Source organism: Vanessa atalanta, chromosome 6 (genome assembly GCF_905147765.1).
Source record: "Vanessa atalanta chromosome 6, ilVanAtal1.2, whole genome shotgun sequence".
Taxonomy (NCBI): Eukaryota; Metazoa; Arthropoda; class Insecta; order Lepidoptera; family Nymphalidae; genus Vanessa; species Vanessa atalanta.
In genome coordinates, this window is record NC_061876.1 from 10,854,170 (window position 1) to 10,869,907 (window position 15,738).

A 15,738-nucleotide genomic window follows, 5' to 3' on the forward strand; every position below is an offset into this window, starting at 1 on the left:
AAACGACTGGATAGGAAATTATCATTTCCTCAATAAAAAACCATAAATTGTTACTCAGCCGATCTTAACAAAGAAACAGAGAGTTGGAAAGTACAACAAACATAAATTGCTTTATTGAAATATGTACGATAAAATCTATATGACTGACGGTAATAAAAAATCTTATTGTACGATGACCAGGCACTCATTGAATATTGTAATAAAATACTCAAATTCAAATGACACTAAATATTATCTGTAACAGTTAACTCTGAATATCGTTTCGGCGTTTTCGGTGGTAGCTTTCAACTGTAAACCTCTAGACACACACACACATACACAATTTACACTTGTAACTTTTTGTCATGTTTTAAAAGTAGTAATGACAGACTGTAAATGTCCTAGAGGTGGGCTAAAGTCTCTTCTCTTTTTGAGAAATGAGAATTTGGTAGACTCCACCACGCGCACCAACGCGGGTTGATCGATTTAAATGAGGAAGAATTTAATTTAAATAACACAAAGGCAGATTTCCTCCTCGATGTATTCCATTTTCGCCGAGCACGAGATGTACTCATACAAAATAAATAATAAATTTAATTGTATTTAAGTAATATATGTTAATTGAATTTGAATTGTAAAAGATTTACTACTGAATATTTTTAATAAAACTTTAATAAACGTTGAATAAATAATATTTCGATATAATTTTATTTCGAAGAAATTTGTTTATTTGTCTTACGGTGTCAGTGTCTGTGGACGGAAACCGATTAATTACTGTCAGGTGGCCCATTTCCTTGTCAGCCTTCCTGAGATAAATAAAATAAGTTATTAAACATATTTGAAACGTAGAGTCTAAAGTAATTTGTTTCCCGAGTGTGCAAGATAACTCCTTCATATTGTTCAGTCTCCGATGTTAATGTTCAACGTGGCAGAAATCGGACAGAACGTAGTCTTTGAGGGAAAATATTGTTATTATAATGTTTCATATTATGTATAAAAAGAAATATTCAATAATATTCAAAACGTTACCGACTGGCCCGGAAAGGGTTGCGAAGGTCCTGCGATAAAGGATTTATGTTTAATCAAATATAAAATTCTATGATAACATTAACATAATATGTAAGAGCAATGAAACGAATTGTATATAAAGACATAAAAATAAAGTAAGATAAAGAATTATTTTTCATATGAAATAATAATAGAAATTATACTCTCAAAGCGGCAGCGCCCAAAGAGATTACATTTAAAATGTCATTTAATTTTTCAATTCTATAAGTACAAACTCGAGACTCACCGCAGAACACAAATGATGTCAGAAAATGATGAACAACATTAACTATAAGGATATACGCATCAAAATAGCGTATTGCCGCAAGTTGGCTTTCAGCATTTCGCAAGTGTAACTCGTTAGTGACTGTAGACCTACAGAATAGCGCTGCTGTAGGCATATCGTATATATGTTATTTCATGGAATGCATGTAGGCATATTATACAAACATTTGAGAATATAAACTCATGGTTATAACTAGCATAATCGACATCATCAGCCAATCGTTATCCATTGCCGGCCATAGGCCTCACTATTCTCCGCCTTCCGCATCTAGTCGAGTTCCGCCACCTTCTTCAAGTTATCGGTCCACGTGGCTGCAGGCCCTAAGCAGTCTTTGCTGAGCCGCGTCTACTAGGAGTCATCTACCCCAACGGACACCGGTCCATCGACATACATGCCACTTCAATTGCTGCTAATCTTGCACACTATGTCGGTAACTGAAGTTCTTAGTTCGTTCACCGGATCTCTCATCTCTCTCTGATGGAAGATCCATGCATAGCATAATCCGAGCATAGCTCGCTCCATAGAACTAAGAGCGCCCATGAGTTTGAGAACTAGTCCCGCGGTTAGTGTCCACGTTTCGGCACCGTGTGTCATGGCAAGTTTTTCAAAACAATATTTTTAACAAATTTCAACATTGCGGTATAGGTGCCTTAAAGACTTAACGAAGGTTGACAAATTTTACAACTGAAAACTAACTCGATTATAAAGTATTAACTAGATTTCGCTTGTGCTCCTTTTAAGAGATTTACCCTTCTTACTAAACTCTAATTTCACACATTTGCGAATAAATTACTAACAAGCTTATAATTGTCAGAACAAAACATCGTTGAACTAACCAAAAATATAAGTGTCATTATCTCAATCTTACTCAGAAATAGAAATATATATTTTTTTAAATATGCTTAGGTATAATATGAAATAATTTTTGGTAAATCTACATCGATACTAATATATAAAAAGCTTATAATTGTCAGAACAAAACATCGTTGAACTAACCAAAAATATAAGTGTCATTATCTCAATCTTACTCAGAAATAGAAATATATATTTTTTTAAATATGCTTGGGTATAATATGAAATATTTTTTGGTAAATCTACATCGATACTAATATATAAAGCTGGGGAATTTATTAGGTTGAACACGCTAGAGCGGATCTACCAGCTGGACCGAGTTGTACTTATCGTAGTCGTATTAAAAAGATTTACTCGTATTTACAGATATACATGTTTATAGATTAGACTTATATATAATACAAGGTTAAAAAATTATAGAATAATTCACTATTATATATCATGATAATTTCGAGAGCAATGCCACAGAGATGCTGTTGGTAAAACAATGTACACTATGTACATGACAGTTAAGTATAGTAAAATAATAGCATGTAAATGACTTCCTGTTGGGCTAAGGCATTCTTAAAACAAGGTTCGGAAGCTGTTCAACCATGCTACACTAATACGGGTTGCTGAATTCAGATTTTCTTACGACGTTTTCTTTCAGCGCCGAGCATGGGATGAATTATAAAATTAAATTAAGCACATGAAAATTCAGTGGTGATGTATGGGTTGGAACCTGCAATTATCGATTAAGATGCGTTTAAAGTTCTAATACCATCGCGGCGTTTCAGTATAAAACGTGAACAAAACAAACTAATAATATAAATAATTTCTAAGTGACTACTACGTTATATGCTTTCTTTGGACAAGGTCTAAATCATTTAGGTATATGACATATTGGTTCATTAAATAACATAAAATATATATAACTATTTAATATCGAAGCGGACGAATAATAAGATGCATAAAACCTTTTTTCAACATCACTGGTCCATATTACAATATGGAATGGAATTTATCTTACAATACACATATGTACAAAATAAAAAAGAAATGCTTATTGAAAAAATTAATACTTAAGATCAGAAATATCACAATTTCTAATACAAAAAATAAAAAGAAAACTTGGCATAGTAATATCGTACTTCTTTAGAAAACAAAGTATCAAGAAAAAAATCTACATACCAGAACGCCATATCACACGTAAGTACCTAATAAACAAAGTATATATTATCAATCGCTAAGTCATAAACTTCCCTTCAACAACAGCGCTATTTTATCCGACCTCGCAAGTTCACCTGACATCCTGACAAGTGATGATCATTATGTGGTCACCACTAACCGCCTTAACCTTTACCTCTTCCCTTCCGGGTCTTAATACCGTACGGTATGATCTTCCTACCTTGATATCTATATATACAATATGAGTGAAGGAAAGAATTTATGATAAGTAATTGCTATGAATTCTTTTATAGAAAAAGTTATAATCAGTTAATCGCCGTTTAACTTTACTGTAATAGTCAAGTTGTTAATTATAATTTATTTGTACTGTGTATAATAAATACTGTGTATAATAATAAGTACGACGTGTGAGTCAGATTTCTCTCTTGCAATTCATTGGTGATATGACCTTATAAAACTTCGCCTACGTATTTTATTTATACTTAGAAAATATACAAGTGAAGTGCAGTTAAGATTACACCCAAAAGTATACAGAACCATTTCAACGTTTTTATATAAGTGTATACAGTATCACCAAGTCATCAAATCTTCAGGCCAACAGCAACATTTATTCGTTACTGTCTGTTTCGGGTAAAGGGTGAGTGGGTCAGTTTAATTATAGGCGCAATGGATACAAATTCTAAGTTTCCATTGTACGTAGCGCACGATTTACAGAATGATAAATAATTCTTCGAGAACTGTAATGAAATAAGCCCTAATAATAGGGGGCATTGACACAGCTGTGAGTTGTTACTTTGAAAAATATCAATGTTATTTTTTTATGTTATAGGTAGCAGGAGGCTACCTGGTGAAAAGTGATTACCACCGCCCATGGACATCTACAACATCGGAGGCTTGCAGGTACATTAAATAAATTTATATTACAATAAAGTAACACAAATTCGCATTACTTAATAATATCATAAACAGGGGATAATGAATTTAGATAGAATACATATTTCTGACAAAAAAGAAAGAATCAGATCAAACTTAGTCCTTGTTCCTAATAAACATAAAATACTCAAAATATCAATTATTCAATACCGTTATAAATCTAGCGGAAAAACACATTATAATTCATTGCCAAACGAATTTTTGCATCAATCATCTTAACGGCCTTTGGTATAATCGCCGAATTCGTTCTAATGTGCGATGCGATCCGACCCTGCGGGCTGCGAGCTGCGACAAATATTATTGTTAATGCGACTCAATGTCGCTCTGAGGCCGTTGTCTGACTCACTCGTCATTTTTACGTCATCCTGTTATCCCAACGGCTCCTGAACCTGGATAAATACCGAACATTATGAGCTTTAGAAAATATATCTAAAGATTTTTTCAAGTAATATAAAAACAAGACTTAAGCAGATAAGGGGAACCTAAATGAGCCCGAGTTACATACCTCAATGTAAGTTAATGTATACAAAATTATAAATGATATTTTCATCAGTGAGAAAATAGCGTTCAACATTCCAACTTTTGCAATCGGTGTAGCGAAACTGATTTAAAATTCGTCAAGATTGTACGCACACATACTAAAAAGTGAAGCATTATGTTTGTAATAAAAACAAATATGGCTCCAGAACCTGGACAGTTATTTTATTTTAAATAAAAGCCAATAACTTTCATTTCTATCCCAGAATTATCTAACGCATAAACCTAGTATAACCACTTAGCGGAAATATGATTATTAGCAAATTTATTATCGTAATAAACATTTGTTTCATCAACAGTGAACATAAGTTCAACAGTAATAACGACTTTTATTTTTAAACCTATAATTAAGCAAGCACTGTTTACAAACACCAGTCGATCTATTTAAAAAGATTCATGCAAAAATCAACGACATTGTTTATCATTTGTTCTGAAATAATTATAGGCATGATTAAATAAGCTAAAAATATTTCATCAATATCATTTTAATACAACAATATTATGATTTATTTTTCCTTGATCCCATATCAAAAATCATTGACCATTCGCGAGATACGATTCTCAGAAAATAATTAAATTAATCACATTTAAATTTATATTACGAAAATCATACTAAAATATATTCAATAGAACCTTAACGATTCAAAAAATCTCAATATATCTTACACTACTCTCTATTTCTAAACATCAAAATAAAATAATATCAACCTTTTATTTGAAGAAATATCCATCATTAATAATTAAATTACATTTGAATTAAATTTATAATTAATATTAAAAGTCCCTGGCCGCATCCGTCTATACGTAAGCACGTACTCGTATCTTCGCGATAATTCCAGGAGCTAATGTCATACCACAGTGATCTGATTTTCCAGACGTCATATTTTGAATAAGTATATTCCATATAGGAAAACTTATGTTATTGTACTTTTTTGAATAAAATTGTCAGACAAAAACAATCTTGTATGTATAAACATAAAATCGATAAACATTTAGGTACATATAACATATATGTTTTCGGATGTTTACTGACCACGAAAGGAATCTAGTTTTGTAGTAGTAGTGAGTAGGAATTTAGACTTTGTTTTGAAATATCATTGAACGATGATAGTGGGGTCATTGGCTAGGGTTGACTATCGGCCTCGCGTGATAATGATGATTTCAATCCGCATAATATTATATTACATACGTCATATACTTGTAACATAATTTTATTATTGTCTAGTCGTAATTAACTTATAATTCTTATATATTGAATATAGCTTATCTTTAGATATTTATATTTCCACACCTTTGCCTGTCATTAGTAGAAAACGAAAGAGAAGTAATTTCATTTAATAATATTAATTACGCACCTCTTACAGATATCATGTGTCAATCTATGAACCTATTTTGATGAAATTGAAAATGTAGATAGTTTCCAAGTTCCACCCCAAACAGAACAGCATATTCTAATTTTAAAAAGATGTCTATTTTCTCAAAGTTTATTGTAAAATTATTTGCACGAATTCTACGTGAACGATGTCTTATTTCTTTTTTTTTTCAAATAAATGTCTTACATATTAATAGCGTAAGCCGATTCTTGTCGCAGTGATTATGTGACGATAGCTGCACATAAAAAATCATTTTGAAGAGCTCCAGCGCTAGATAAGCAGAAGAAATATTATAATATACACACCTACAGAATTCTTAATTGCAATTTACTGAATTGTTACAATCGTCATCGAAAATCTTCAATTCTAACTGACCTAATGGATGTTTGATATTAAAAACATCATTTTTATAAAATATTTCAAAGTTTTGGCGCCAAATGTAGATGAGTGACTTGCAGTTTACAATGAAATGAAATCAAAACAAAACCTGTCATAGGTTAAAAATATTTTAAATAAACGCGAAGTTTCGCGGGCAACCCACTATTATATTTTAAAAAGAGTTATTTTTCAAAATAAATATAAAACAATTAGGTAAGTACAAAATATTTTATTACAAATATCATTTTAACAATTACGATCGTTTTTTCTTTGTTTTTTGTTTATTTTCTGACTTAAATAACTTAACAAATGATGTAAAAACTAATATAAATATTTTACAAATTGTATACACAAGAGACAAAATTCCTAATACGAATACAATTAGAATACTATAGACATCTAGCAGCGATGATATAAACCATGAATTGTGAGTCGACGGTAGAGATGGTGGCGCCGTTTTGTGTCTTGCTACGTACTCCGTCCAAAAGATGGCGCTGTCCAAGACATTCATAGGTCGGTCATGCCAAAGTTTTGAAATTTGCTTAGCATTTTGCTGCACCCTAGGTACGAGGAAATCGTTGTCAGAATTAATAATAATAACTGTAATACATATGTAGTGTTAAGCGTTAATATATCTTAATTTAATTCATTTTCATTAAAATAAAATTTAAGATTGAATACAACTACCTCACAACTCCTTAAAAAAATATTCAAATATTAATTTAATAAATTCAATTATTTCTTTACCGTCGAGATTTTCTGAAATATTTATTTAAACCTTATATGATTTTTGTGGTTTCGAAATGAAACTATAAATACCACACAGGAAACTATAAAGAATCTATAGTTTCGAATTACCTGACAATAGATTTTAGAGATTTTGAAAGACTTACTCTGAAGACGCCAACTGTTTGATTGCTTCAGCCAAGTTGTCGTCGTTAAGGTGGTCAAAGTACATGGTCATTCCCAGTCCACTATCGGCCACAGCCGCGGAATTAGAAAACTGATCTCCAAAGAAAGGAATCGTCAGCAATGGCGTCCCGCAGTGAGCTGCTTCAGAGATACTTAACATTCCACCGTGAGACACGAATGCAATTACATTTGGATGACCTTCAATTAAAACAAAAAAAAAACTTTAATATAATTTAGGTAATTAGATATTACATTTAAGATTAACTGACTCAATCTTAGGTTAAACAAATTTTAATAAATAAATAATCCTTATTATTTACGTACGTACTTGCTTAATTAGATATTTAATAAGAAATATTAAAACTAAGAACCGCGTAGTTTCCGGAAATTTGGAAAAAAGCCGCCACGTCTAAATCTATGGTTATCACATAGCCCATGAATATTTGGTGTTAAACAACAAGTCATATAGTGGCATGTGGTGGTCAGTAAAAACAAAACCAAAGAGGGTTGGGGTGGCACTGATAATAGTGATGTGCTGTGGTTGAAGAATACCTTTTTGACAGAGTAATTACACGCAACCAGTAAACCCATAGTGCATTAAACTTATGAGCAAGAAAAACACTTAATAACATAAAGAACACGTCATTATAAAAAATCATGAAACTCTTAAATGTTTAAGGATATTTACAGTTTCACTGAATTGTATGAGTTTTTCTATTATTCTACATCTCGCGCCTGATTCAAAACCGGAACCATATACCTATTCTATTGCATAACATTATCGCAGACTATATCAAGTTCGAGGCCACAGATTTTAAGTAGTCGTGCTGACATAACATTTTAACGCAGGCAGTAGTTGTTCGTTAGGTTTCGTTTTCTTAGTAATTCATATTGTGATACGTATATTGTATTTGTAAATATATATAATAGGGAAACCTTTATTAATCGTCTAAAAAGTTTTTTTATATTATTAGGATAATATATTAGACTACTTATACTTTTCTTACATTCAATTCGATGTTCATATTTTATCGTATATATATTATTTTTAACTACTTAATACTAAAAAAATGTGAACTCCAAACAAGCTATGTCGAAAACAGAACATAGATTCTTTAGATTTGAATTTTTATAATTTTTCGCGTGTTCGGCGATCAATCCATCGTTTCTTTGATCATCCCCTACCTCTATATCCATCCACGTCCATGCTCACCTTTACCTAGCAGTAAAATAATTATGTCTTGCTTCCCGAGATTGGCGCATTGGTATTGTAAGAAATGTGTAGGATTTCTTATGGCGCATATTTGCAAAATTAACAAAATGTTTGTCTTTGAAATTTTTTAAAGATGGCAGTTATACAGTACGCCGTTAGTTAGTTAACTTTGATAGATGACGCATCATTCACGTGCTGTTTTAATAAATATATATTTTTAAGATAAAAATTATTTACTGATATTCTTTTTATTTTCATAAGCATTTTTGAATATGCATTCTATTCCTACGCATATGTCCTTTTATTACTATCTATTTTATCATAATTCAAGATATTTATTTACCATCTGCCCATAAGCTCGCCCGTCTACCTATTTTATAAATAGCCTATTTTATGTATGATTTCGAAGAACGTTAAGAAGTCTTTTTTGTTGAAGTAAATTTTCCTGATCTACATAAAATTGACTTAACTTTACAAAGGAAACTATTATTATATTTTGCTCTTGTGAACTATAAATCTATACTAATATTATTAAGAGCAATTTTTTTTGTTGGTATGAACTCCGGAACTAATGACCCGATTCTATTCATTTTTTTAATTGTTAGAACGCTAAATTCTTCCTGAGTGCTATAGGGTATAAAATATATTTATGTCATATAATTTTCTTTATTAATAAATTAATAACATGCGGAGTCAGGGCATGACTATAGTCTTCTAGTTAAATATATATTGGATTTGTTTTTCCTCTACTTTAGATATCCCCACACGACTTCTTTTAGTAAACAATAAATATAATTTCGTATTTCCTGCATATTTTGTATTTGTTTGAATAATGATGATCATCAAACTAAAATAACATCCAGTAGTCCACAACCCTGCTGACTGGAGTCAGCAGAGTTTAAGCATTAGTAAGTTGATGCTTCATGTTGTCCGTTAATAGACATACTATCATCGCCGAGCACAGCCGAGCACGGTTAGATACACAGTTAAGCTCAAAAAACTCGGTAATACTTACGTTAATTTAAACCATCATCTGTATCCTCCACCAACGGACCCATCACGTTAGACCCTTTTTTAGTATCTACGTAACTCTAACAATCCTTATACTCACACAAAATATCTAATTGAGGGAACCAGCTACGTGTTAATAAATTATCATTGCTGACTGAAAACGTCGTATCTTCCAACTTCCAGAGCACCTTTTGCGGGATTTTCTTAAACGCGAGAAGGAATTGTTCCATTTTTTTCTTCGACATAGTACTCGCTTTCAAATTGGATCCGAAGCTGACGTAAACGACACCGTCCTTGGCACTAGATATAAATTTCTCTATATCCTATAAACAATAATTTTCACAACTTTCAAATCAACTGTAAAATCTTAAATTATTATTAAAAGAGTAGGTATAACAAAACAACAAAAAAACTCCTGACTCATATATATCTTCTTAGTTGGACTTAATTAGAAGATACAAAGATCGTAAAAGTGAACATACCTCTGGCACTGGCTGCGGTTTACCAATATGCATACCAGCAATTTCAAGTAGCTGCGGTGCAAGTAATCTTGCTCCAGTTATTGAATAATGTTGATAAGCAAACATCATTTTCATCCTATCTCTAGCTATTTTCTCTACGTCCAACGCAACATTTGGAAGATTCTTGTTAAATATGTCATATATGGATCTCTGTAATTGCCATAACCCAATCGTGTTCGCATATATGTTCATAAGATAACTCTCAACTTTCTGATATAGGGACGGATTCGTGCCAGAGTTTGAAAAGTAAAATGCATTCGATGAAATATCGAACGGAATCCCAATTCTTGAATAAGCCCAAGGTAGGAGAGTATGCGAAGTTATTCCAATAATAGGTGCATCGTATAGAGCGGCCGCATAAGCAAGCCCACAGTCACTTACGAATTGCTCAACAAATATCACGTCAAATTTATCTCCTCTTTCCCGAAGCGCCTTGACATCTTTATTACTAAAAAGAAGCTCACAGTCCTGTTTCACATTCGTTGGACTTATTGTAAAATGTATTTTGAAATTTAGTAGATGAGAAAACGATGATGTGTTATTTTCAAAAAACGCCATACCGGGCATAGGGCGAATCGGTGCATTTATATTAATAAATTTTAAATTTGGTACGGGATTCTTTTCGGGAAAATTATTTATAACAGTAACTGAATGTCCTCGGATAGCTAGCTCACGAAATAGTGTTTGGAAGGCCATGTAATGGCTTTTGAGAGGCAAAGACGCGATAGCTAGTATGTTCAGTGCACTTGCATAATTAAAAACTTGTGACACTACTACGACGATTAATACAAACACGAGCTTGTAATTAGTCATAGTGGACATGGCGCGTTGACGGTTCAACGACCTCTAGATTTCAAAGTGTTCACGATTTGACGGTCTGTCTCACCGGCGGACAGCTGTTAACTGAACTTTAGAATGAACGTCGCTCGTGATGACGATTTCCGCCTATATTATTATTGACATCACATCAATTTAATTGGACTTATATGATTAAATGTTAATTAATAACATACGACTGATTTTTTGTCCATCGTGTTCGTTAAAATTCGTCACAATTTGTCTTGTAAAAATACTGCCTTCGAGAATAAAAAATTATAAAGTGACCTCTTGTAAATGACCCATTGCTATGGCAAAGGAGTCCTTAAATGTAGGTGTGTACGCAAGTGGCATAATTTCATGCGTCACATGTAGGTTTCCTAACGATGGTTTCATATTTGATTTAAAAGCAACAGTTATCTTATTGATCGCGTTCGTTGACCACGATTCTATATATAACATGTTTTAATTCCACTAAGATAATAAATGCGTCATTTATTTTGATATAATTATTAATTGACTATCTCGTTGGCTGGAGATTTCAAGGGCCTGGGTTCAAACCACGCGTCAGACCAATAAAACTTTCGTGGGTTTTTCCTTTAGTACTAACACCAAGTTTGAAAATTGACATTATCGTGCCTCGGAAAGCACGCAAAGCATGGTCCTGCGCTCAGAACTGCGATTATTTCGATTATGCGTTTATTCCATCCCATTATGAGAGCGATGGTATAGAGAACACCTTTACTTGATGATAAGGCTTTGCGCAAGCCCGTCTGGGTATGTACCACCCACTCATCATGTATTCTACTGCCACATCTTCGGTTTGATGAGTGAGTCAGTGTATCAATGGGAACTAAGGTATAATGTCCCTTGTGCCTGACCCATAAGGTTCCCAAGGATGTTGGCGGTGTAAGGAATAGTTAAAATTTCTTACGAAACCATAAGTCTATGAGCAGTGGAGTTTGCCCGTTTGCCTACCAATGTTGTAATAAAAAATCCTGTGTTTGGGCATCCGTTGAGAATAGTTGCCGTTACCATTACCAGACCAAACGATCAGGTCATCATCTTCATTATTTGCCTTATGACTTAATTATTACAAAAGGGAAACGTTTTTAAGAAATCAAATCAAATATACACATTTTATTGAATAAATAACATTTAAAATAATACATTTATACAAATAAATAAATTCAGAATACAAAATTATAAAAAAAATCAGTTAGTCCTTAAAACAACCTTTTTTGAACGATATACAAACAGACAGCTAAGAAGAAAAGGAATGCAAAAAACATTATCACTTTATCTGTGAACTCCCTTCTTCCATACTTCTTTAAAAGTTTACTCGACTGCGTGATAGTACTGCCTGTATTTTGAAGTTCTGCTTGCGTGCCCTTAAACAAAAATAGCATAAATTAATTTTGCTGCGCTTATCACGCACGCATACGCAAAGGAGAGCGATGACGGAGACAGTGCATCCTACTGGTTGCCGTTACGGCATACGTTTCGGTCTTAACTCAAAACGGTACAAATAACATCAACCGAATACCCGTTTAAGAATAATTTCTAATCTGACACTGTAACTGAGTTTATTGCCGCTTTTGCTCAGAAAAATCTGCATTCCGAACCGGTGGCAGCTTCACATTTCAGACAATTCTATGAAGCGACGATTAAAAAAGTCTTAATTATACGTAAAATTCGAAGCTAAGCTAAGTTGATAGGAAGAAAATTTCCAAATCATGGTATTTATTTCATATCTTTTCGGGAGATAACAATTGTATTGCATTTTACAAACATCATAAATTCGACATCAATATCTTATCACCTCAAACATAATCAGAACTATTCCTTAACTATTTGTTAAGCAACAATTGCTGAAATAATATCCCAAAATATTTGGAAAGCTACTTTGTAGTTTTGTAGATTAAAACAATTTCGTAAAAAAATATAAACGGAAAAATTCGCTTAACATAAATCAGTAGAATGACGAATACGTGCCTTAATCGTAAAGGAAAAAATAACGAGGTACATAAATGCCTTACTACTCTATTATATACATAATATATTCATCCGATTTAACAGCTTCATTGGCGCGGTTTCAAAGAACTAGTTGTACTGAGGTTTGCCGTTCTATCAGATTCAGATAGAAAAGATAGAGTGCACATAGAAGGTGAGAGTGTGTTAACCCAGAACTTTACTTGGTGGTAGATCTTTGTGTAAGTCTGTCTAGGTATGTACCACCTAATCGTCAAATTTTACAAACAGCAATTCTTAGTATTTTTGGGGTTCAGTTTTAATTTGAGTTAGTGTGGCACAAGAACAAGGAACATAACATCTTATTTCCTATATTTTTTAAGAAATTATTAATATTCCTCACAATAACAATGTGACAGTGGTGACCAACTTACCAACATTAGCCCTTTTGCTAGCTCATCTTTAACATAAAAAATACACTAAGCACAATTAATTATTATTAAGTGCACCCACACTCACAAAAGATAAATGATGCTTTAACTCGTCAACTGATGACAATACCTGAGCATTTGACAAAGTTGATCATAATCACTTACAGTCACTTTGGAATTAAATTAAGCATGAATAAAAGTAAGATTAAAACTTTGCACTATGATTTTTAATATTAAATGAACACATACATGCACCGTAGAGCTAGAAGATACCAAGCTATCCAACGTGTCTTGACTCCTCTGGGTTGTTGCTGCTAATTGTCGACTAATAGAGAGCAATTGTTCAGTGACACCTGTTCAGATAATAAATATTATAAATATGTAACTTCTCACAATAAAATGATTATTTTTAAAATTTCCTATTAGTTATTTTTTGTGATAACTATAATGCAATAATTATGAACTCGAAAGGTTTTTCTATTAATTTATTCATCACAGCTAAATTGCTGAATTGATTGAACAGAAATTCGATACAGAGGCAGTGTGGGACTTGGACTAGGACAAAGGCGTTTAAATTAAAATAATAATGAGAAAAAATGCAATTTTTGGAGTAAATAATTTAAAATAGATGATAATGTGGGAAACTGCTAATAATTATATTATTAAAAATATATTTGAATGTTATCTCAACTTTACTGCTCATCGACCATGACTAATATTTAAATCAAACTATCTCTTTGAAAAACTTCACACAAAGCAGATACATAGTTGCTACCTAAGACAAGGGTCAACCAACAATGACTGACACATATATATAAAACATATAATAAAATAAAGTAATAAGCAATATTTTGTTAGAAATAAATGATTGAATTAAGAGAAATTAAAGTACCTGTAGACATTTTTAGTAAGCCATCTCTGTCGACTTTCTTTTTCCTATTCCTTAAAACAGATTCTTCTCCTTCACCTGCTTTCAACAAATCCTCTCTCTGAGCTTTCTCAATTGCAAACATGCTACTTATATTGGCTTCTTTGAATTCTTTTAGGAGGCTGAAAAGTAAATAAAACATATTTTTAAGTGTATTTAATTATTTATCTATTATATTAATACAATTTTTTTAATTATATTATAATTATCATTAATAATTTTGGTGAATTTTAACATTTCAATACTACTTGTAAGTTAAGTTACAATACACTTAACAATATTAATTTTCTTAATAAATTATGATCTCTAAAATCTTTTAAAACATTTGGTTTTTTTATATTATTATATAGACATGAACCATAAAAAAATAACAACCAAAAATAAACAAATGATAATTAAATTAAATACCCTGCTAACAGATGCCTCTGGGAAACCGACTCAAGAAAATATTTTTGATCATTCATGTCAGTAGCATGGGCATCTAAATTTTCTAATTCTTCTCTTAATAAAGTTATTTTAGCTCTGCCTTTTTCATTAAGTTCATTTAAACTTTCCATAGAATCTCGACATTCCAAAATGTCCTAAAATTAAAGAAACTATAGTCTTAGGAAACCAAAACAGGCAATTATAATAAATATTATCTTCAATATATTTATTAACAGGTTATACTTTCAAAGATCACATATTGAAGACCTATATACTGAAATGATTTATTTTGATAAAAATGATTTTTATTAGATAGATCCTCACTATAATTGGAGTATATAATATTGGCATAATAATTATAATAGTATTGTAAAGAATTAAAAAGATTATTACTTGCCTGAATTATAGCTTTCACCTGAAAATGATATGTTGCTAAATTTTGTACAAAATTATCATATATTTCGTCCGGTTCTTCTGCTTTTTCATTATGAACTTCTTGAATTTTGTCTAAATGATTTAAATCTACAGTTAACATCATATTAAATGTATTATTTAAATTATACGTAATTATGTTCCTTCTATTTTATTTATTAAATGTCAGTAATGTCACTGTCATCTCGAATATTTTTTTTATATTTAAAACATTTGTCTCGAATTAAGGCAAAAGTATGGAACCATACCGCCTTTTTTCATTATTGATAATTCCGGTCACATTTTTTTCTGTTTTATTCCAAAATTATTCATATTTGAATATCCCCATTTACTAATGTTTTGATTTTTGGGCTTTCTCAAAATTTTTATCAGCCCTAATTTTGATATTACGAAAAGATGTTTAAAGATAAAAAAAACATAGACTTACCATTAATTATTGAAATTTTGTCCTGCTCTAATTACTTGCCGACCATGCTGGCATGTAATTAGTGCATACCTTCGGAATACACGGCCGGAGAAGTATCA

The 15,738-nt window shown here is 31.8% G+C and overlaps 2 protein-coding genes across 2 annotated transcripts; both read right to left on the bottom strand.

The window, feature by feature from the left end:
- Nucleotides 1-6,844: 6,844 nt before the first annotated feature.
- On the bottom strand, nt 6,845-11,097 carry LOC125064596 (UDP-glucosyltransferase 2-like; the record flags this gene model as incomplete). Its single annotated transcript, XM_047671726.1, has 4 exons — nt 10,171-11,097; nt 9,789-10,011; nt 7,446-7,662; nt 6,845-7,112 (listed from the first exon to the last, which is right to left on the bottom strand). Coding segments are annotated over exons 1-4 (1,569 nt in total), but the record flags the coding sequence as incomplete, so codon positions are not given.
- A 1,048-nt stretch (nt 11,098-12,145) lies between these two features.
- Nucleotides 12,146-15,362, bottom strand: LOC125064721 (vesicle transport protein SEC20). The gene is made up of 5 exons (XM_047671905.1): nt 15,179-15,362; nt 14,764-14,936; nt 14,320-14,477; nt 13,677-13,780; nt 12,146-12,416 (listed from the first exon to the last, which is right to left on the bottom strand). Exons 1-5 carry the CDS (start codon nt 15,317-15,319, stop codon nt 12,252-12,254), a joined length of 741 nt encoding a protein of 246 aa, XP_047527861.1. The 5' UTR covers nt 15,320-15,362; the 3' UTR covers nt 12,146-12,251.
- Nucleotides 15,363-15,738: the final 376 nt, after the last annotated feature.